This window comes from Neodiprion lecontei, chromosome 1, assembly GCF_021901455.1.
Source record: "Neodiprion lecontei isolate iyNeoLeco1 chromosome 1, iyNeoLeco1.1, whole genome shotgun sequence".
Lineage (NCBI taxonomy): Eukaryota > Metazoa > Arthropoda > Insecta > Hymenoptera > Diprionidae > Neodiprion > Neodiprion lecontei.
Genome location: NC_060260.1, coordinates 31,448,015 through 31,468,855, shown reverse-complemented (window position 1 = coordinate 31,468,855; position 20,841 = coordinate 31,448,015). Strand labels below are relative to the sequence as shown.

General features: G+C 46.1%; 1 protein-coding gene across 4 annotated transcripts; it reads left to right on the top strand.

Moving 5' to 3' along the window:
- Nucleotides 1–1,024: 1,024 nt before the first annotated feature.
- Nucleotides 1,025–19,655, top strand: LOC107217167 (runt-related transcription factor 1-like). 4 transcript variants are annotated; one of them, XM_046741296.1, is made up of 6 exons: nucleotides 1,025–1,742; nucleotides 2,062–2,292; nucleotides 7,500–7,613; nucleotides 13,462–13,641; nucleotides 17,069–17,335; nucleotides 18,018–19,655. In XM_046741296.1, the coding sequence occupies exons 1-6, from the start codon at nucleotides 1,445–1,447 to the stop codon at nucleotides 18,353–18,355; spliced, it is 1,428 nt and encodes a 475-aa protein (XP_046597252.1). In that variant the 5' UTR covers nucleotides 1,025–1,444; the 3' UTR covers nucleotides 18,356–19,655. The 4 variants fall into 4 exon arrangements, with proteins under 4 accessions (XP_046597252.1, XP_046597243.1, XP_046597249.1 ...); XM_046741287.1 differs by having other exon boundaries at nucleotides 13,447–13,641; XM_046741293.1 differs by having other exon boundaries at nucleotides 7,500–7,625.
- The last annotated feature ends 1,186 nt before the right edge of the window (nucleotides 19,656–20,841 follow it).

The following is a 20,841-nucleotide window of genomic DNA, read 5'->3' as shown; positions in this document are numbered from 1 at the left end:
TACGCAACATTGACGACAGTTTAATTATATTGCCAGAATCGGGTTCAATAATCAAACAACATCGAGTTCGAAGCCGAAATAAAAAAAAAAATAATAAAATAATCAGTCGACGCTCAATTTTCAGGGAACAGTTAAACGACAAGGGAGAAACGGGTTTGAAAGAATGTCCAAAATCGTGGGGGAGGCAAGGTCAAGTGGCAACGTGGATAAAAATGCCACGTGTAGTCTGACACGCGGTGGTGTCAGTGCGTAACGGGACGGCCGGGTGGGATGATACTTTCCCGCGTTCTTTTTTCCCCTATTTTTTCATCCCCACCATCCTCGAGCCGCCCCCTCCGGAGCCCCGCACCACCCGCACCACAGATCCTGTCACGCGGCTGACGCGCGCAAAAATTACTGAATGAACTGTGACGTCACGAACGCCGCGTGAAAAGTGTGACGCGACGGTGGTGCGGGGACGACGCCTCCACCCCAACACCGACGACGACGACGACGACGACGACGTTAACCAGGCATTCCGTCTCCCCCGTCTCCACCTTCGTCTTAACGTCGTGCCGAGATTATCAAGGGGATATAATTAAAGGACAAAGAATCTTGAGGGTGGGATTTCACCCTTAAAAGCGGTGCGATTGGAACGATCGAGATTGTAAGACACAGGAAACCCCGCACAGTTCCGTTTCCGTTGCCGACGGCCGAAAGAACATCCTCTGTTTCGTTGTGTCTCGCATCGTAGGACATAGATTATAAGCACAAGATTTGTTACCTCGTTTGTAAAGCTTGTCGCTGGTCCTCCGAGCTTAGACATCAATTTTCAAGAATATGATAACCGACCATGACTGATCAAATCGTTTCTCTGCATTTTCAGGACACCTGGACCGGTTCGAAGAGCAAGTGACTGTGCCTGCCTCGACGTGGATCTGCACAGCATCGTCAGAAGTGTTGGTTTTCTAGGCTTCTCACGTGGTTGCAAGTACCACAATGTGATCGTACAGTGTCTCGAATCAGTGAGTCTCCTGGACTATAAACCAATATCTGAAAAAGTAGGCATAAATTGAGACAGTGTGCAGAATAACCGTTTATGCGAGGAAACAGGTTCAGTCCAAAACGCGAGTTCTTCAGTGCTTCGTAGCTCGGTAAAAAAAGATGTCCAAACTTCTCGTGAATCGTTCAATAAATCCGTCGACAATCATCCGGGTCAGATGCGACGTGACGACCAAGTCAAAACCTGTGAAATCTCAGCCGTCAATTTGAACGACTGTTTTTTCTGTGAACAAGAATCAAGAAAATCGAAACAAAAAGAAGAAAGAGAAAAAAAAAACGAAGCAGTAAAAACTTGGGGAAGATGATAGAGCGGGAATTCTGACTGTTCATCGAGACTCGGATAATCCCCGGAAGAGGCGACGGAAAGGGCGGAAGGATGTTTCACCCGATGTTCTGACTGCCTATGGATATATTCGGTCGTTGCAATAACGTCGGTGTCGGTGCTGGAGTCGGTGGTGGCTGTGGCGGAGGCGGAGGCCGAGGAGAAGGCCGAGTCGGTGCAGGACTGGGGTCAGTTGGCGGAACCGGAAACGGCGGAGGAATGCAGCTGACGGGGGCTTCAGCCCCGGGGGCGGCCGCTTCCCCGGAGTCCGGGGTGTCGCCGCTTGCCGACGCCTACACCAAGATGACCAGCGACATACTCGCGGAACGAACCCTCGGCGATTTTGTCAGCGAACATCCCGGGGAGTTGGTCAGGACGGGTGAGTCGATCCTGGATTTACGTTGGAATTGTCGCTAGGACGGGGAGGCTCGAAAAAATAGAGTTGAACGGGAAGGAAAATTCATGCAGGAATTCGAATTCGATGAAAACGAATGTTGCTTAGAGCGAAACATGACGGTTTGAATCAGGAACAAAAGTGAAGGTTGTTGTAAAAATTCAAGTACCCAAAAATCAGTTTCTGCACATCAGGAAATGGTCAAAGAGTGAGCTTTGTTTCGATCGAATTATAGAAGAGGATTACAGTGTTACCGGAAATCGTTCAATGACTGCGAATCTATCCATCGCTTCTGTGTTGGCAGGTTCTCCGCACTTCGTGTGTACCGTTCTACCGGTTCATTGGAGGTCGAATAAGACGCTGCCGGTAGCCTTCAAGGTGGTCGCGCTTGGCGAGGTCGGCGACGGCACCCTGGTTACGGTCCGCGCTGGGAACGACGAAAACTGCTGTGCGGATCTTCGGAATTCGACGGCTCTGATGAAGAACCAAGTTGCCAAGTTCAACGATCTTAGATTCGTTGGTAGAAGCGGAAGGGGTGAGTTACGAACATGAAAAATATTCGTCGGATTTGTTGTATTTGTCCTTGGATCTGAAACTGCTTTTGATATGACGATGAGAAATTAGTCAGCCGATATTCGTCGCATCGAAAACGTGCAAACAAGGAAATCCGACGGATGGATGAATAAACATGATATAAGTATGCATTTGCGAAATAATATGTACGTATAAAATGTATATAATATTGTTCGCGTTTGTGAAATTCAATATATATTATACAAATAATATAAATTATTGGCGCAGAATGAAGAATATTGAGTACGACAAATTATCCCGAAAGTATAATTCAGTAACGAAATTTTATCAAGCATTGCTAACATTCGAATAATTGTCCGAAATTTTTTACCTTTTCATTAATATTTTTTGGATAATACAAGCCTGTAATAATATGTACAAATGTAGAAACTCTTGATTCGTCAACCATTTATAGCAAATATACGAAAGTACAAGTGATCGAAACTTGCAAGTTTCAAGGTTTCAGCGTCTGACACAGTATGTATATATATAATGCAAACCAAATAATTTTGCCAAGAGAAGCAGCAACAGACAATAGACGAAATGTAACCGAGTGGTACAAAGCGTGAATACCGTTGGAGTATCCAAGTTTCTCAAAGAAATCCCCCCCTAGCCGCGGGGCAAATTGTGGGTAATAAATGAGAGGGTATATAACGACGGGATTAATTGCACGACTCAGTTAACGCGTCGTTAACGTTACGCGAAGAACCGCGATCTGCTTAAGGAGCGATTAACAAAGTCCTTAGATAAACGGCGGAGGGGCAGGAGGGAGGGAGGGTGGCAGCTAAGCCTAGCGCCGGAAGAGGGACTCCTCGGGTTTCTCTTTCATTCATAAAATTCGAAAGTTCGGAGGGAGAACCCCCGCAGCAAGGCGACTGGTGGAAAGAAGCTCGCACCCTTAAAGAATGCCGGATCCGGACCTACGGAGTTTCGTGAGGCAGGTCGTGGTTGTCTCAAGAAGCCACCCCTATTTTTCCCAGATACTTCTCCTTCCGGGTGAAACGGCTCGCAGCCTCTCGAATGGGGTGGGTAATGGGTTTTATTTGTCGGCATCGCGACGTCGCGTCGTCGCCTTCAACCACCCCGGTATCGTATCTCCGAGGAAAGTGGTTCGGTTTCGAGGAAGGCGGAGGGGGAGGAGAGGCTGAGACGAGCCGAGGCAGAGGGGGCGATATTAATTGAGGTTTTAGTTAGGTTTTAATCAACGTTATTAGCGTCGGTATTTCCGCCCCTGCCGTCGCGTCGCGTCGCTCGCTCACTTTTGGTCCGTTGAATGCCGAGCGCCTGGTCAAATATCAACTGCCGTTAAGGGATGGCACGATCCACGATCGGAGATGAAAACCGGATGAGTTTAATTCGCGTGGGAAAGACTCCGTCGCGCTGATTCTACGTCGGATAAACTTGTACAAATAAAATGTATGTATAAGCTAGATGCAGTCGTTGCATGGACGAAGTTGGGATTAGAAGTGCGAGTGGATCTCACGTTTTCTCGAGGAGTTTCGGTGTGCGGGAATCGGGGCTCTGATGCAAAGCGTTCGTTTCCTAGTCCTCGAGTCCTCAGACCGTTCTCGATCTCGCCACGCTCTCTTATATAAGTGTATAAGCAATTCTCATTCCGAGTGCAGAAAAGTAATTAACAATTCCTAAGACACCCGGGAGGCCCGAGTATAATCGAAATACGAAGACGTAGGTAAGAGCTTCCTCGGCTCGCCCGGGACTTAGTGCCCGCGTTCCTTCGCGAACATCCTTCATCCTAGCTTATGTTAATTCCTCCCTTGAGGAAAACAATTGAGAGCTAATCCGTGACAAATGACTGACGCGTTTCTTAGGGTGATGTCGGAAGTTTGAGTCTATTTTCCACCAATCCTCCCGGGGTCGTAGTAGCTATTTCTCTTATCGGAAATAATCCGAAATTTCTGGGAATATTCTTGAAATACGACGCAATGTGACACCCCCTGAACAAAGTGGAGAGTAAAATTAAATAAAACAGCGACCTCGAGTTGAGCGAGAGACGGAATCGAGGGAGTCTGCAAAACCTGCATACAGATTCTGCGTCGTTGCTACGCGAGGGCGTGTGTGTAGCCATTGACTCAACCTGCCGGAGGATCAAAACCCCGCCCGAGAAGTTTGCATTATCGACGGCGAGCTTAACCCTCCCACGTAAGGCTGGCTGTAACGCTGTTCTATCATGGTATAAAGCCTACTTTGAGTAACCGGCAAGGGGGTGGGGAACGGTGCGTTGGGATAGTGGCGAAAGAGGCGGGGGTGGAAGAGGGCCGCATTGATATGTCGGTATACCTACGTAGGTATACCGTGTAAACCACTACCTGCTACCTACCTCACGTTCCAGTTTAATCCCTTTAAGGGGATAGATAACGAGTAGAACACCTGCCGCGCTACTTGTCCCACTCGTGATTGGTGGAAAAAAAAAGGCTTTCAACTTTCTACTCACTGCGTGAAAGAATTCGGTTGACAATGATTTTTACAGTTGTTCGCAGAAAAAAGTAAGAAATCAAAATTCAAATGCAACGGTGCCAATGTTTTCTTTTTTTTTTTTACCCCCGTTCTAAACTGTCAATTCTTTGCGAATAAACGAAAAGTGAAAATTAATTAAATTCAACAGCCGAACAGACTCAGCGATTGCTTGTGTTATTATTCATGCAATAAAAATATGATCAATAGACGATCAGAGTCGGGCGGATAGCCGGACCTCGTTTTGATACATCAAATGAATAATGCATGATTATTCGATGCACGCTGGGTAACGTGCCTGCGAAATAATGACGGAGATATATTGAACGCGCTTCCTCCATTCGCTTCGGTGATATTTATAATTGTGTTTTAATGTGGCGGAAAAAATCGGGCACAAATGATAACCGAATACAGAACCTGACGGACGTTGACGCGCGACTCTTCTTGCAGTTGGTGAAAACTCGAGAGCGCCGATACAATCTGGTGTTTCAACTTACGAATGAACGAGGCACGAGTCTATTTTTACTAAAAATTGTTTAGACTCCTGGCACGACTCTTGCCTTCACTTTGTCTCGGTCGTCACTGTAACGATCGGGCTTCGGAGATTTATCTGTTTGACTCCTTCTGCATTGGCTAAGGCTACGCGTCGCCTGATTGATGGCCTCAAGTTATCCTCAAAATTCGAACGATGATGTATCATTCCCAAAACTCGATTTATGGGACGCAGAATTTCCCTAGTTGTCCCGGAATCATCGAGAGAACGCATCTTTTATAAATACAAATTACACACAACCGAACTCATCGAAACCACGGATGTAAATTATTTTCCATAATTTAGGGAAAAAGTCTATACGGTCCGCATAATCGCAGATGCGCGTTATTACGGCTGGTAGCAGGCTGCTGGCTCGCCCATTTCGGTAGTTTCGGTAGTTTGTCGGTGACTGGCACCGCCAGTGATACCCCGGCATGCCAACGCGTTGGTACAGTTAATGATAGTTTACCGCGACGATTATAATCCATGGTTAAACCTCGAGTTGAACGCGGGATTCGACGGCAGGCACTGCAGGTGCTTCGTTAGTCCAGGACTCCCGGAACTCACAAAAGTGGATCCCGCCTTCCTCGCGAATATCCTGACGCCAGGACTACCTCGGTTGAAGGGAGAAACGAGGAGAAAAGAGAAACCGGGAAGCGTGAGGTTCCAAGGGGACCGGGAAAGGCTCTCCTTGCGTGGCGAACCGCCGTGTGGCCACGAACTTCAATTCCCCTTTCCTCGACGCCTTCCACCTAACATCTCAGACACCCAACACTTGCCATTATTTCGCTACTTTGGCGAGGCTTCGCTGGCGCTTCCGTGCCAAGACGTAGTCGTCACCCGATACCTTTCGCGAGTTGATTACAGTCATTTACCCATCAGGAAAATGTCATTGTAAAGTGAGCATTGGGCGACCCGAGAGGAGACGGAGGTATGGAGGAAAGTAAATAAATTGCGAAACAGGTAGTAGAAAATCGTCGCCTAGAAAAGAAATTCAGGGCTGGAAAATCCGTTTCTTGCTTATTTTTGGCGGAATAACTTTAACGTGAGTAAATATCAAACGATTTTTTACCGTATGTATATTAAGCAAGACTCGAGTAAGATGTGTTGACTATTCGCAGAAATATTCATAAAGTTTCAGAAGTTTTTTCCTACTCGATAATCTACAATTTTAACTCAACAAAATTGAATACAAGAATTTCTGGATCTCACCTTTCCAATTTGGATTAGCGGTTACTAACGGAAATGGAATTTGAAATCGTTCGAACATCCGTACTTCATTTTAAAATGATACCTGCAGGCTGCAGCGAAATTCTACGTGAAATTACAGGATCCGTCCGCTTTGAAAATTTCACGAAGAGAACAGGAACGGTTCGCAAAGTGAAAATGTTTTTTTCTAAAAAAAAAAAAAAACTTGTCGTTGCGCTTATGCTTAATTGGAAACCGTAAATAAAAATTAGACAGGCGATTGCAGTTCGAGTTTTCACTCTGACTTTGAAATGATTTTGTAGTACTTTATTTATTTATTTATTTATTTATTTCTAACGAGCATTCCGAAACAGACATTGAAGACGAAAAGACAAAATTACGACTCACCGCTTTGATTCCACTCGAAGATTTGGCTGTTCAATCTTAAGCTTCGATCACCTTTCCCTGGAGTGTGTGTCCCGAGCTTGCAAGGCGATCCAAGAAGCTGTTCATATCAGCAGCACCCGCACAACACGCTATCGTGTAAACACAATTGTTGTTAGACTTTTTTGCGTCGTCGAACGTGCAGAAGCAGTTCGCGTGCTGCGGAACTCGGTGGTGGAATGTTGGGTCAGGGTAGTACGTTGCGGTGAACCTCTGCGTGTACCTACTGAGTTTTGCATCGTGCGTGCGGCAACGTATTTTACTATTTTTTATACCTTTTTACCACGACTTCATTTCGCGTTTCACGATTCTTCTTCCCCTCCCGACCCATTCGTCTTCTAAAACGGTCGGCAATTTCCCTTTGCAGACCTTCTAGCTTCCTCGTGTATTCCGCGTTTAGTCCTCGCGTGATACGATAAAAGTCAAGCTTTACACGCGTTGAAGCACTGAACACATATTATGCACAAATCGTCCAAACGTTGGACATATTTTTTTCCTCAAATAACAGTAATGAAATGTGTATTTTTGTGCAGGGAAAAGTTTCACCTTGACGATAACGGTGTCCACGTCACCTCCGCAGGTCGCCACCTACACGAAAGCCATCAAGGTGACCGTCGATGGTCCGCGAGAGCCGAGATCCAAGACCAGTGAGTATCACTGTAAGCATTTTCATGTTCACTTACTTCGTTACCATAGTAATAGACTCGTCAGGTGCAACAAATGTTTGGCGGACATTGGCGTCAGACAAAGGAAGAAGCACTTAAAGCCACAACCGCCCTTATATTTTAAGAAACTGCGTAGCACTTGAAACGGTATTTAAACAAAGACAAGTTTGAAATATTCACTGCTTGGTCGTCATCACTCGTAACGGCTTGCTAATCCACTTTATGCTATTTTTTATATTCCAGAAACTAAATTGTTGCTTAATTTGTAATTTATTAAAGGCCAAAAGTCTTTCACCGTAACTGAAAACCACCACACTGGCAAATAACGCGATCAATTTTCACAACGGTCAGACACGAGAGTAACGAAAATATTTGATGCATGTATGCCGGCGTCTCAGCACCTTGATAACACGATATTCGTTGCACTGTAAATATCACAAGTAAAAGTATTGCTGTTAGCAATACTTTGTACGGTTGTATTCCGATCGACCGACGCGTTTCGTAGCTGAAGCCAGACTGATACAACGGCCATTTGCCATACCTGATCAAAACAGAACCGAAGAAATGTCAACACCAGCTATGTTTGGTTTGAATCGTAGCTCCGATACGTAGGAAGAATATTTTCGTTTGCTTGTAGCTGTATTTCAACTGCTCGGACTGTTACGACAAATTTGTTGCTAGCAGATTGTCGGATGCGAGAATAACGAAATATTGCAATGACTGAAAGCCTATGTGCGGCAAATTTTCTAACGCCGTAAATATTGAGATTACCACTTTTTCCTCGCCTTCGCCATTTATATGTAAACAAAGCCAACGTTACGTCTGCCAAACATTTGGTGCGCCTATTTCGCTGGTTATAATAAAAAAAACGTTCTTGCGCGTGACGTCGTCCGACGGGAAATGGCGAGTCTGTCTTCGTTTCTGACGGTTCTCTATCGACTTTCCGATGCCCTTCAATATCGGTCAAAATTAATCCGTCTACCGTCGGAACAGCTTTTGCTTCGGTGTGTAATAATTGAGGCCAATGTATTATTGACACTGCGGCACGAACGCGGGAAGACTCGTTGTGTGCACTTTGGATCACGGATCGGTCGTTTCCATTTTTCACCTTGCCACTCTCGCGTGCTAAACTCGGATCAGCTCCACTTATACAGTCGAGAACCACCCCCTCGAGTATTGCAATTGCACTTGACAATTCCATGTTCCCCATTCACTAACGATTCTCTTTCCTTTGACCAACGCTTGACTGTCGTCGATTGACGATTTCCTGGATGACGTCACGCGCAGGTTAGATTACCTTTGCAGCTTTCTGATCAGCGCTTGAAAGATGACATTTTAAAGCACTGGTTCGTTTCAGAATATTCTCCATGTGTCTCGATTCTACCCCACAGACAATAAATCTTGATCGACAAGGGAAACTACCAATAAGCCATTAAAAATACCTTCTTTCGAGGCGTTGTAGTTGCAGGAGATTAATCCCTCTCCCCTCGAGACCGTTTACACGTTATTGCGAAGTGTAATATCAGGGAATACCGAAACTCATTTCGGCCGGATATTTATCACGAGATGGAAGTTGGAATTCTGTAAGGAGCTGCGGTCCGGCTAAGCAATTTCCGGCGCAATTGCTATTATTTATAAGGGCGGCGAGAGCATAACATTGATATAGGACTGCGGTATTCTGCAGAGATAGTGCACCAACCTGTACGAACTTTGGGCCGCACAATTGCAGCTGCCTAACTCTTCCAAGATGTACAATTACGCCGTAAACAAGGTATTCGTATTGCCGTTGAAGTTTGCACGTGCATTGCGGACCTGGCAGGGTGGAAAGATGTTCAATTCTCTATATACGGTTTGTACCGCAGTTGGTCGCAGTTTACACCTCCACGGCCATCGTGCTAACCGACACTTCATCTGGGACGTCGAAACGTTTTTGTCCAAGACGTCGCGGACTCCCTGAAATTATCACGTGCATGTAATATTCAAGCAGCCATAGCCTCGTCTTTTAGCAATCGTTTTTTTATGTACTAAACGTCGGGGGCATAGCAGGTGTTTTCCGAAGCTTCGCTCAAAATTCCCCGGTTAGTTTTTCAATAAAAATCCATTTGGCAGAGATTCGTGTTGTTTTTCGGTGAGTGCTGGTTTCTTTTACTATCCCGTATATAACCGCCTTCGGTGTACCTACCAAAAATAACTGCACGACTACGACGCTGGTCTTGCTTCGCCTACAGCGTGACCACATCCGCCGCGTTGGCCGCATCTGTGGACCACCCAGCAACCGTAATTCTCCATTATGACACCATCTCGTCAAAACGGTACCAATGCCGAAACGATTTTTAATCCCGCGTGTCGAAAATGTCGAGAACTCCAACCGCGAGAGAAGGGACGTTAAGCACGTGTAAGTGAAGCGTGAAAAATTGATCCCGTTCCGCTGTAGCTAATTTTTCTCAAATCGTACTCCCGGTAAATGTCCTCCAGATTTCCGGAAAAATCGAACAGTCGTTTCGAGCGAACGGTTTAAGCAGTCTATTTGTCACGTCCGTTACGATGCAGGATCTTGTTTTGCCTAGTCTGTCGGTGGCTAAAAGGGGTTAAAAATAAACGTTCGTTAACGGCGAGATATCGTCGGCACGTTGCATCTTAAGTTAAAACAAACCAAGTCCTAAAATGGCTAAACTCTAAGCATACGCTTCGTGAGGAGTAAAACAGTCGAGAGAAAGGGAATACAGGGAGACAAGAAATGAAAAAACCGTCAGATGGGGAAAAAACCCGATAGTCAGAGTTAGAGGAGGGTGCGAGGCGAGATGAAAGCCGTCCGGCCCTTGGGTGGCCTTCGGGCGCCTTTGACAAAAAATGAACCGCCTTATGACCCCACGTAAGTATAACCGAGTAGCTCGCCGTAACTTGGGTAAATTAAGGGGACCGGTATCGGTTAAGTTCGACGGATGGGGGAAAGACTAATCTACTTATACATTTGCGCGGTATAATTGCTATGTGGAAAACTTGAATTTTCACGCCGTCGAAGAAAAAATGACATGCGTAAGTAAAGACCTGGATTTTCTGGAAAAGGATTTTGTGACATTGATTAATTATCAGTTGATGGAACTCGAAATAGAGCAGTAAACAAAATTACCACTGTGACTGGAAGAAAATTTTTTTTTGTAAATTTTTTTTCTAACTTTTGAATAAAACATTCTGTCGGCGTTTAAAATATAGAACTGTTCACGAGTGACTTCGATGAAAATGCGTGATGAACAGTTTTCTTCTTATTGTTATATTAGACTCAAACCAACACGAGCAACTTGGAAACTCGCAGTAAAATTGATCAATTCAGTGTGCAGGTGAATTTTCATTCATTCGTTTCATTAATCATCGATTGTCGGTGATGAACAAACTGAAACGAATTTCAGAGGGTCTAGATTTTGACTCCTCAGCGCTGATTGATCGAAAAGTGTATTTTTTGAAAACTAATTCCACGGCAACCGAGGCTGCATTATCACATGCGCGTTTGTTAAAATGAACTCAGACTGCCGTTCTTTGAAAAGCAAGAATGACACGTGGCGTTATCATTTATTTATTAGGCACCTAGTTGGGTAGCGAAAGACTGCGGGGTTCGATGTTCGTGCACCGTGTGGCCCGCGAGACGATGTACACGAAACGCCTTCCAAATGACTGTCGTAAATCGTTATAACGTAGTGCTCTGCCGACGAGGAAACCAAGATCTGTATCCGACAATACACGTATCAATTGTTTAGTTGGAGAATAGGTTGATACGGAGGCCCTGCGGCCCCCGTGAATCGGTTCTAAATCACTGATTTTTCTTGGCCCCCGGTTGAGCCGCTGAGGTCGAGGCGGTTTGACAGCACGACGAATGCGTCTTGGCCGCGCCTCAGGGTCGGCGCAAGGGTTGTAATTAATTAAACAAGCAATTCATTAAACATTCAACCCTCGACCCTCCGCCCATCGGTTCGCTGGGAGGGGGAGGGGGGCAAGGAAATTGATTGAGAAGGGTTACTAGGACGCTCTTGGCCAAACTCCGCGGTCAGTAACCTCCTTCCTCGACTTACCCGATCTTCGAATACCCGTTGCCGAATCTGTGCACTCGAAGAACAATAATTCATCGTCGCTCATTTTGGTGATAGGTTTTCGAAAGACTGAACACACACTGTTAAATATCGAGTGCACTGCCATTGATCGATTCGAAAATTCCACGTAAGATAGGGTTTGATTGACGACAAATTGTAGTTTGGATAGGATCGATACCGTACTCTTCTTACAGCGTATCCTCCCTTTTCGATTTAACCTGTTTCTATTGTACACTGATGAGAACGATCTCAATTATTTCTCCTAAATCTTCTCGAAATCGATTTTCGTAGACTCCAGTTTTGCCACACGAAGCCCCAGAAGGCCGAGGGCAGCACGAGTTGTCACGTCGACTGATTCGTCCGCGGTAAAGAGGGTCCAGCCCTTCTCTTCGGTAATTGCGCTATTAATACCGAAGCCAAGTCTGTATTAGCAGTTCTGCCCCGGTCCTCGTCTCCGTCGGCTGTCGTTTCGGCATCGAGGTTGACAATGAATCCGCCGTTTTCCACGCGCTGACAATTCCCGCAATCCGTCGAAACTCGCAATGGTTGAGCTTTTTTCACCACGCCTAACGATACGCAGATTCCGCGAAACGGAGGTGCGAGGGTGTTGTTCGAAAAGGATCGTTCACGGCGGCTTGAGGAGGGCTTCCGAACAGCGACACCTAGTGAAATACAACACGCTGTAGGAGCACGCGGCGAGGGTTTGGTGATAAATTTCCCAAACGAATGGGTTAATTTATGAAATGCACCAACCCTGATCCTCGCGTGAGCGGCTTCGTTCAGGTGATCGGCAGGTGCATCGAGGGCCGTCTTGAATCGTCGTTCCGAGTGTTGAAATAATTGAACGGCTACCGTTTAACTCGATCATTTACCCTTCTATCGGTATTCTGACAGGCCATTGTGTCTCCCATTGGCCATCCTCCTCTATTCAGCAAACTACGGTGAATTTCGCGCAGCGAGTTAGAATTAGGGCTTGAATTGGATTATCAGGACGGCAGGCTCTCCCTTCCTCCGACCCCCTGCCTTTCCGTCATCAGCCTGTGTTAGTTTCCCGGTGTCTACCCACACGCCTCCGCGGCTCGCCCAGTGCTCCTCACACATCTTGTATCGCTCGTATACACGTGTAGATACCAACGGCGTGGAGGAGCTTTCGTACCAGGCTGGGTTCGGGCACAGAAGTGGCAAGTGCGAAGGGGTGGTTTCGGCCCTGCAGGGGATAGTCAGCCGCTCGGATGGCACGTCTTTAATTGGGTTGGCGACGCTGTCGGCGAGAAATAAAGTATATCGAATCTTTTACCCCATCCCACGATTCTCTCGTCCACCGGACGTCCAGCCGCGCGGCTGCAGACTGTCTCCTCAAACTGGAGACATTCACTAATGGAGGATCTGTGTTTGTCAAATTGGTAATTGAAAGTACGCACCTATGCTTCGAAATTGTTTCGTCTATTCAGAGCTCACGACGCGTCATGTAATTCGACGTGATCAAGAGTGGCGCATTACAGATCCTCATTGTCACGTTCTCCGCTTTCCGTTTCATCTGCGTTCAGCAAAGCGACGATGTTCACGTTACGCTTGTGACATTCACCGAACGCACTTATTCTTCACGTCACCGTACGACGAATTACGTTTTTATTGTATAATTATTTGAGCTAAGCGAACTGCAGGAACTTCGTTACTTTTTAACTTACTTGAACGACCCTCGGTCCAATGGACAGGCGCACGGTTGATCCCAGTGCTGTCACTTCTAGGGCAGCAGCAGCAGTTTCACGCCTTTGCCTTCGCCTCTCAACGCGGAGGACCGTTCTTCGCATCTCCGTTAGTTGATACCTTGCAGACGTTACCCAACCCCCTGCAGCCCTTGTCGAATCCTCTGCAGCCGAGAGACCCGCTGTCGTCCTTCAGGCACGCGATGCCAGCCAACTGCCAGAGTGAGTATATCTGCTCTTTTACACCTTATCTCGGTTCACGTGTCTTTCCTTATATTTTCATATATTTTATATGTAGTTGAAGTGTGCTGTTCCCATTAAAAACTCCCATCGAATTTTCACTTTTCTGATCGATGGCCAATTCTTGTTCACCAGACGTCAATCGGAATCACTCATGTGCGCAGTGGTACCAATCCACCCTGTCGACCGAGCTCATAAACAACTATTCACTAAATTTTTAGTAAATATTCTACCCGCCCACGGAATCTGAGTTCGCAATCTCTGTACACAGACATGTGGAAATATGCTCGAGTCGAGGTAGAGACTAGAGTGAAAGGCAGGAGAAGCCTGCAGGGCGCGGTTCTAAGCCCCTTCGAAAATCTGCTTTTGTACAACGAATGCGAAAATACCACCGGCCATATTTCAGTGGGAGTATATTCCCATAGCACAGAGGATCATCAGGGTCGGGTTAGGTTCAATTCTCCCGTCTAGGTTAGGCGAGGATAGCCTCGAGACCTAGCTCCTATACGTATACTTCTCCGCAGGAGCAGAAACCACAAGCCTGTTCAAAGCCAGATTAAATATTATATTAAAGGGGTTCGCCAAGGGCATCCTGGGCGTGTGGGGTGGCGGATGGGGGGGTGGGGGGGGGGGGGGGGGGGGGGGTGAGAGGGAGCAGTGGCTCCAGGCGGAGAGGCGGGAAAGGGGCGACGAAGGTCCCGGCACTGACTGAAGCCCCGCTTGTTTGTACATTACACCCTATTATACAAGCCTGACTACGAACTTAGGCTAATTCTGAAGGCTTTATAACCTACACCGCGTCCCGCTTTATCGCGGTGATGAAGGCACCTTTCGGTGCTGCGCCCCCGAGTCCCGTATCGTTATCGTCCCTTATTTCGGGGCATCGTTAGCTTTGCCGTTATACGAATAACTGGCCGTGCTGACATTTCTCGTCGAAAGCGTACTCGTTTCATCGGTCGATGCAGCTACGCGAGCTTGCAATTTTTTTCGTTGTAATTTCGAAACGATGCGCTGGAACGGTGTGAAAAATATTAAAAATTCTGCGAGGTTTGTACATATTTGCCAATGATTTTTCATTTTCATTTACTTTTAAATGACCCGCTACTTTTCTTCTCCTCCGCACTGGCGGGTCGACGAAGCTCTGGGAGATAAAAGGCTGTGGTTTCTAACCAGGGAGTAAGGATAGAAATATATCGAACGGTATATATGCAACATACCTACCTGTATGTAATACTCTACACACATTTTTGCCTGGGTGAAATACCGAACGGTCTTGGCTTCGAGAGCGGGTTATTAATTTTCTCAGATACGCGAGATCGCCGATAACATCTGCACAGTATCAGTGCCGAAACTCCGATAATGTAAAAATTAAAATGCAAATAAGAACAAAAAAAAAAAGAAGAAAGAGAAAAAGAGGGGGAGGGAGAAAGGAGGATAAAAAAAAAACAGCAAAAACCAAGAGGAATATTTCGCTTATTAATTTTTCACCTACGGACTACAGAGAATTCTGCGGAATATTTTAGACACGCGTATCGCATATATAATCTATATTATACACATTAATTTGTTCGAGTACCTCTACGCAGATGCAACGTATAATAATAACGGTAACGCGAATCTGAGAGGAATTGCTTTTTTTCCTTCACGTATAATTACTTCGCAAAATTATTCACGCATCTTTTAATCGTGGTACAAAAGTCGCGATAGTTCGAGAACCTTTCTTTGTTCGATTTACCCGAAGCTAGTACGCGTTGAAAATCCGCAAAACTGAGCGAGGGGCGAAAGCTAGACGGTATTTAGGCTCAGTTTCGGAGCGTGGGCGAAGGTGAAGGTACGAGGTCGTTTATTTGACTTGACTCGACCCGCCGGGTTGACCAACCCTTTGATCTCGGTGCCCACCCTCGAGGGCTGCCCATCCCCGTTCCTCCTTTGCTGCCTTCGCTGACTCGTTGGAAAATCTATCAGTGGTGGGGCCACTCCGTGGAAATATAGACAGGAAAACGGGCTGGTCCAGACGGCGGTATCGAGAGTCAAGGCATACGCAGATCACCGCGGGCGAATCATTTCAATCCACGCGATTCGGTATTTAAATTAAATAACCTACCGTCGAACGAAACTTCCCCTCTCTCCCCCCCTCGCCCCGTTTTCGAATGCCCGATGCACCCTGCACGCGTGGCTTCCAGGACGGTCGTCAAAGACAGCGTAATAACTGTAAAAAAATTATCCTCAATCACGGATTCCGGACCTGTTCGATTCTCGCGACGCGTTTCGCGGATTCTTTCGCGTCCGGGCGAATCGACGACGAGATTTCAAACGGTCGATTTTCAAGTACCGGCTACTCTTTGACCGCGCTAAACGTTTAGTCGAGCTTTCGGCACGGGCACCATAATTAATTAACGCGTGACAAGAACGAGCTGACCGTCATGAGAGAACAGGAATTCCTCGTTATACACAAGCTGGATACTCGGTAGAGGTTTTCCGGAGGGACACCCGCGATGCATAAACTCCAACAGCCGTCCATCAAACGCAAAACTCCCGTCAGAGTGTCGCAGGCCGAAGGAAAACCAAACTCGAATACTTGATCAGGCACTGCTCGTTCCATTCTCGAAATTCAGCAGTTTTTTTCACGCCGTAGTTGTCAGGGTACGAAGTCTTATAATGTCCTGTCATTTTTTAATGGCAAATAAATTTCGCAACTCCTTCCACTCGCAATCAAAACGGTGTGAATTAACATCCGCTATTTTTATTCCTTGCAACTCATTATCGGGCATTGTATCTCAATTCAACAAAAAATCGACAGCAGAGTTCTAAAATTGGATAAGACAAAAAAAAGTGGAGGAATTAATAGAAGCGGATTGTATAAATTTACGATTGGTTTGATTTCGATTATTTTCCCCGCAGTGTCTCTCTCTCTCTCTCTCTGCTATCTTTGTGTAACCTGATGTATTTTTAATGTCCGACCCGTTAATCAACGGTCGTTTAGCTTAATCGCTCCTCCTCCCCGCGTCGCGCCTCTTTCTCCATTTAATACCCCCCCGGTCGCTCGCTCAGGCTGACTTTTATTTTTACACCGTTTTTTGTCAGCTGGTTCCGCGCTCTTTTCACGTAACGAGTAGATCGTGGCCGGTGATAAAAGTGAGCGGATGAGCAGCAGCACCGGCACCGAATTAACCCTATCTTTCTCCTCCTCCTCTCTCGTTCCGCCGTCATTTAACCTCTTTTTTTTTCAATTTAACCACCGTTTTACCGCTTCCAGATCAGGTGTGAGCAAAGAATAAAAATTTCCCCACGATAGTCGGGCAGTTTCATAATCTAGTTTTTACATCTTTCAAGAAAGACATAGTTAAAAAAAAATGAAGAACGTCAGTCACTCCAAAGTAAAAATAAAAAATACCACACGTGCGCTCAGACATGTCCCAGTTCGGGTTGACGGCAACGAATTCCTGGGGCTACGGCAGCGCCGCAGGTTACGCCGGTTACCTTCCGGGCCCTTTGTCCTCTTGCGCAGCTCAGGCCCCGTTTCCTCCGCCGCCGCCTCCGCCGTCGCTCACCTCGTTCACAGGGACGGCGTCGATGACGACCCCAACGGCTCCCGATTCGACCGCAGGATCAACGGTCGTGGCTGGCGCGACCAGCACGACGCCTCAGCAAGACGCTTTCTCCACCGTCTCGTCTCGTGAGTGTTTAAAAATCTGTCAAGCATTGCAAATTTTCGCTTCAATCTGTTCCAGAGCACTTCCCCAACCTCCGCTTATCCACGCTATTTGCGGGGGGTGGTTTACCTTTCCTCACTTGATTTAAAAGTCAACTTTACTGACACGAGAGTTCACGAATAACCACCTTATACGGCTCAAAGACGCTAGTTTCATCTTTACTTCAAACTATAAAATTTGAAAAACGGTTTATGGCAGGTTGTTACGATACCGTTAGTATCATGCGCGAGGAAAATAATTGAGAGATGTTTTCAGGTTCAAAAAACTATCGTATAGTTGCCGTCGGAAGTATAAAAACTTTAATTTCGTCAAGATATTATCTTTTTTCACTACATCTTCCGCAATTTTATTGAGTTTCAATACCGTGTATATAATATACAACTCACAGAGTCCGGTTCGGAAATCAATCATTCTACTTCCCGTGAAAACTACTTATCAAAATAAAATGTATAAATAAAATTCCGTGAAAGTGCATCTCAACACTTTCTGTAGAACAATTTTCAAATTTCAAAGCTTTCAAACAAAGATGAAACGATAAATAACCTTTCGGCTTATTCAAAGCTGTCCCGAGGATGAAAAGGTCGATCACCCCTCGACTTCCCGCCCTCAAACATGCCGCATGACAATAACGCTGGAATCCCGCAGTGGTTCCAGACACGACGACGCCGAGCCAGCCGGACCCCCTGGACCCACTGAACACCCTGATGTCGGGCTCGGCGCAGAGGTACCAGGACTACGTGTCGCCGAGGTCCTTGTCGACGGACTCGAGCACCACCGAGAGTCCCGTCCACGAGGAAGGCTTCGGGCAAAATTACGGCAACTACTTTCCCACGCCCGGAGTCCTGCCGAGCATCCTCTACTCCCAGCTGTATACGAACCAGTTTCAAAACTCGGAGAACACGGAGCAGCGGGTCGTCACCGAGAGCTGCAGCGTCAGGCAGGAGGAGGTTCGCCCTGACAACAACGTCTGGAGGCCCTACTAGCCGAAACTTCTACAAGCCGAGGAGTATCGATCGTCTTTGACCGACCGAATTTACAACGGATGACGTTTGGTTGAATCGCCGAGCGAACGATAAGAGAAGTGGTTTTTTTAGTGTAAAATATGATTCGTTCGAAAGAGGTTTTTGACGGCGTTCCCAAACGCAGAAAAGACAAATCGAACTGTTCATACTCCGTCGGTGTACGAGAATTAGTGAGCGGAGCAATAAACGATGCAATTTCTTGTGTGTGGCAAACTGTGGGCATTATAAATAAAAATTAACGAACGGTATGATCGCTGGTATGCCGAATGAAAGTTTAAACATAGGTATTGAATTAAAAAGTGAAAATTATACGTTAAAGCGACAGTGGAGGCGAAGATTAAAAGACGTAAAATGAAAGTGATCGATTCTCCGTTTTGTGCCAAATTTCATGACGGATGTGGTACCTCAACGAATATTAGTTCGGAAATATTTGATTAATAATAATAACAACAACAACAACGGCAACAATTTTACCTGCATAATATTATTACTATTATAATTTAGCGAGAGAGAATGAAATGACAGATAAAGACAGTTAAATGCATATTATACATACATATTATAGTGACGAAAATGTAAATAAATGTAAATATATAATTACATGATAATATCATTGTCTGATAATGCGTCGTCGATTGGATTTCATTCATCCGTGATATGTTATTATGTACTGCGATAATTAATTGTCAAAAGAGGAATCTTCTTTTCGTTGCATAATTACGTTTTCTGTGTTATATATTTAAAATATATCGGGCCCGTATATCGAATGATAGGGAGCACGTGCAATATTGTTCCGCTGTGCCTTCCGGATTGAAAAACCAAGAGTTACGAGTTGTCTGAATAGACGACGTTTGGCAAGCGAAGCAATGTACCATCGGGCATCGGTTACTGTTCCCGGTTCTAATCGTCAATTGCTTGCAGCGGAATGTGCAACAAACGGCCTGCTTACAATAATTAGTTGATATTATTTTTCTCTGTTTAACGTTGTTCTTCCCTTGTTGATCTAGTCACGAATATATCGCTGTTATTTATAGCTATGTAATATTAACCCCTCGTTTGTCTCTAGTGATTTTCACTAAAATCTGATACATTACGTTGAAGCCACTCGATCGGTGATCGATGTTATTTCGCGTCGAAAATAATTTCTCACCCGCATTCGCTACTAACACCAATATGTATTGCCCTAAACGGCGTTGTTTTATCACCGCATGATATACGATGGTTATATTATTATTTCTTACACATATCTACCGACTATTATTGTTATTGTAGTTTTTGACCAAGTCAAATAAAATGTATTTGAAAATAATTACACTCACGCCGAATTCAATCCTCCTCCTCCACCTCCTCTTCATTCGCTGTGCAACCTACACGACAAAATGCAATAGAAATTGAAAAGGAAACGAAGAGAAAAATGGATCGCCCGCAATCTTCGAACATCGTAAGACTTTCGGAACTCAATTTCGTGATCGACACCGAAAACAGGAACCGAGAAGCTATTCTTGGGAAATTTTGAGGAGTGACTGCCGTCTTCGCGGGTACAGGTACGTCGAAAATTATCCATAAATAAACATCACGCAACGATACAGCTTGGGTATTCAAGCCTCGTTGCCCCTTCGAGGGTGCCTCCGTGTTCGAAATTACGTTTGGCCTTTCACTCGACTTGGCGCGAGAATACTAGCTGCCTAAAATTTCCGTAGGCAGGCACCTATGTACGAGCAAAACCAAAATTCTGCAAGAACCGTACGAACTGACGATCGACTGGCTAACCGTCGGAAGCAACGGGGTATAAGCAATGGCACAGTTACTGGCTTTGTGTGCGGCGAAGTACGAGCGGAAACAAGGTGAATCTCGACAAAGGGTGGATGGAGGGTGTAAGTTTATGGAAATTCAGGAAAGATTTAATTAAATTTCGACAGGATCCTCCTCCCCCCCCCCCCCTCCTCCTTCCTCCCGCAGCCGGTGGTTGGCCCCATTAGCATTCGGCATACGCGTTTCCTCCTCGAGCATATAATCATCCGTATACAATATACGTAGACGAGCGCACTTTACCGCGGCCGACGAGGCCTCTGATTAATCTCGCCGCTGACTCCGAGTCGCGTCGGACGAAGCTCCGCGTAAAGGCGCAAGCTCCGCAAGCACCGCGATTGCCGGAACACTGCCGGCGCTGATAGACGCAGCGGTGAGCCCCTGTTTATACTCACCTGTGTATAAATACGCGACGTATGCACTGCGGGGTATATTATGGAACTCGGGGGTGGCGGATCCACACCGCCAAATGTTGTGGAGAACAGTTGTTGGCTAGCGTTGGCCACTGTGGCCGGGGACACAGCTCGTTGACTCTACACCGCCGCTGATTTACCGGCCCTGCCGCAGCCTCCCGCCGCTTGTATGTGCAGCGAAAGCCGCGCTGAAACCGGCGGTGAAATTTACTTTTTTTATTTTCA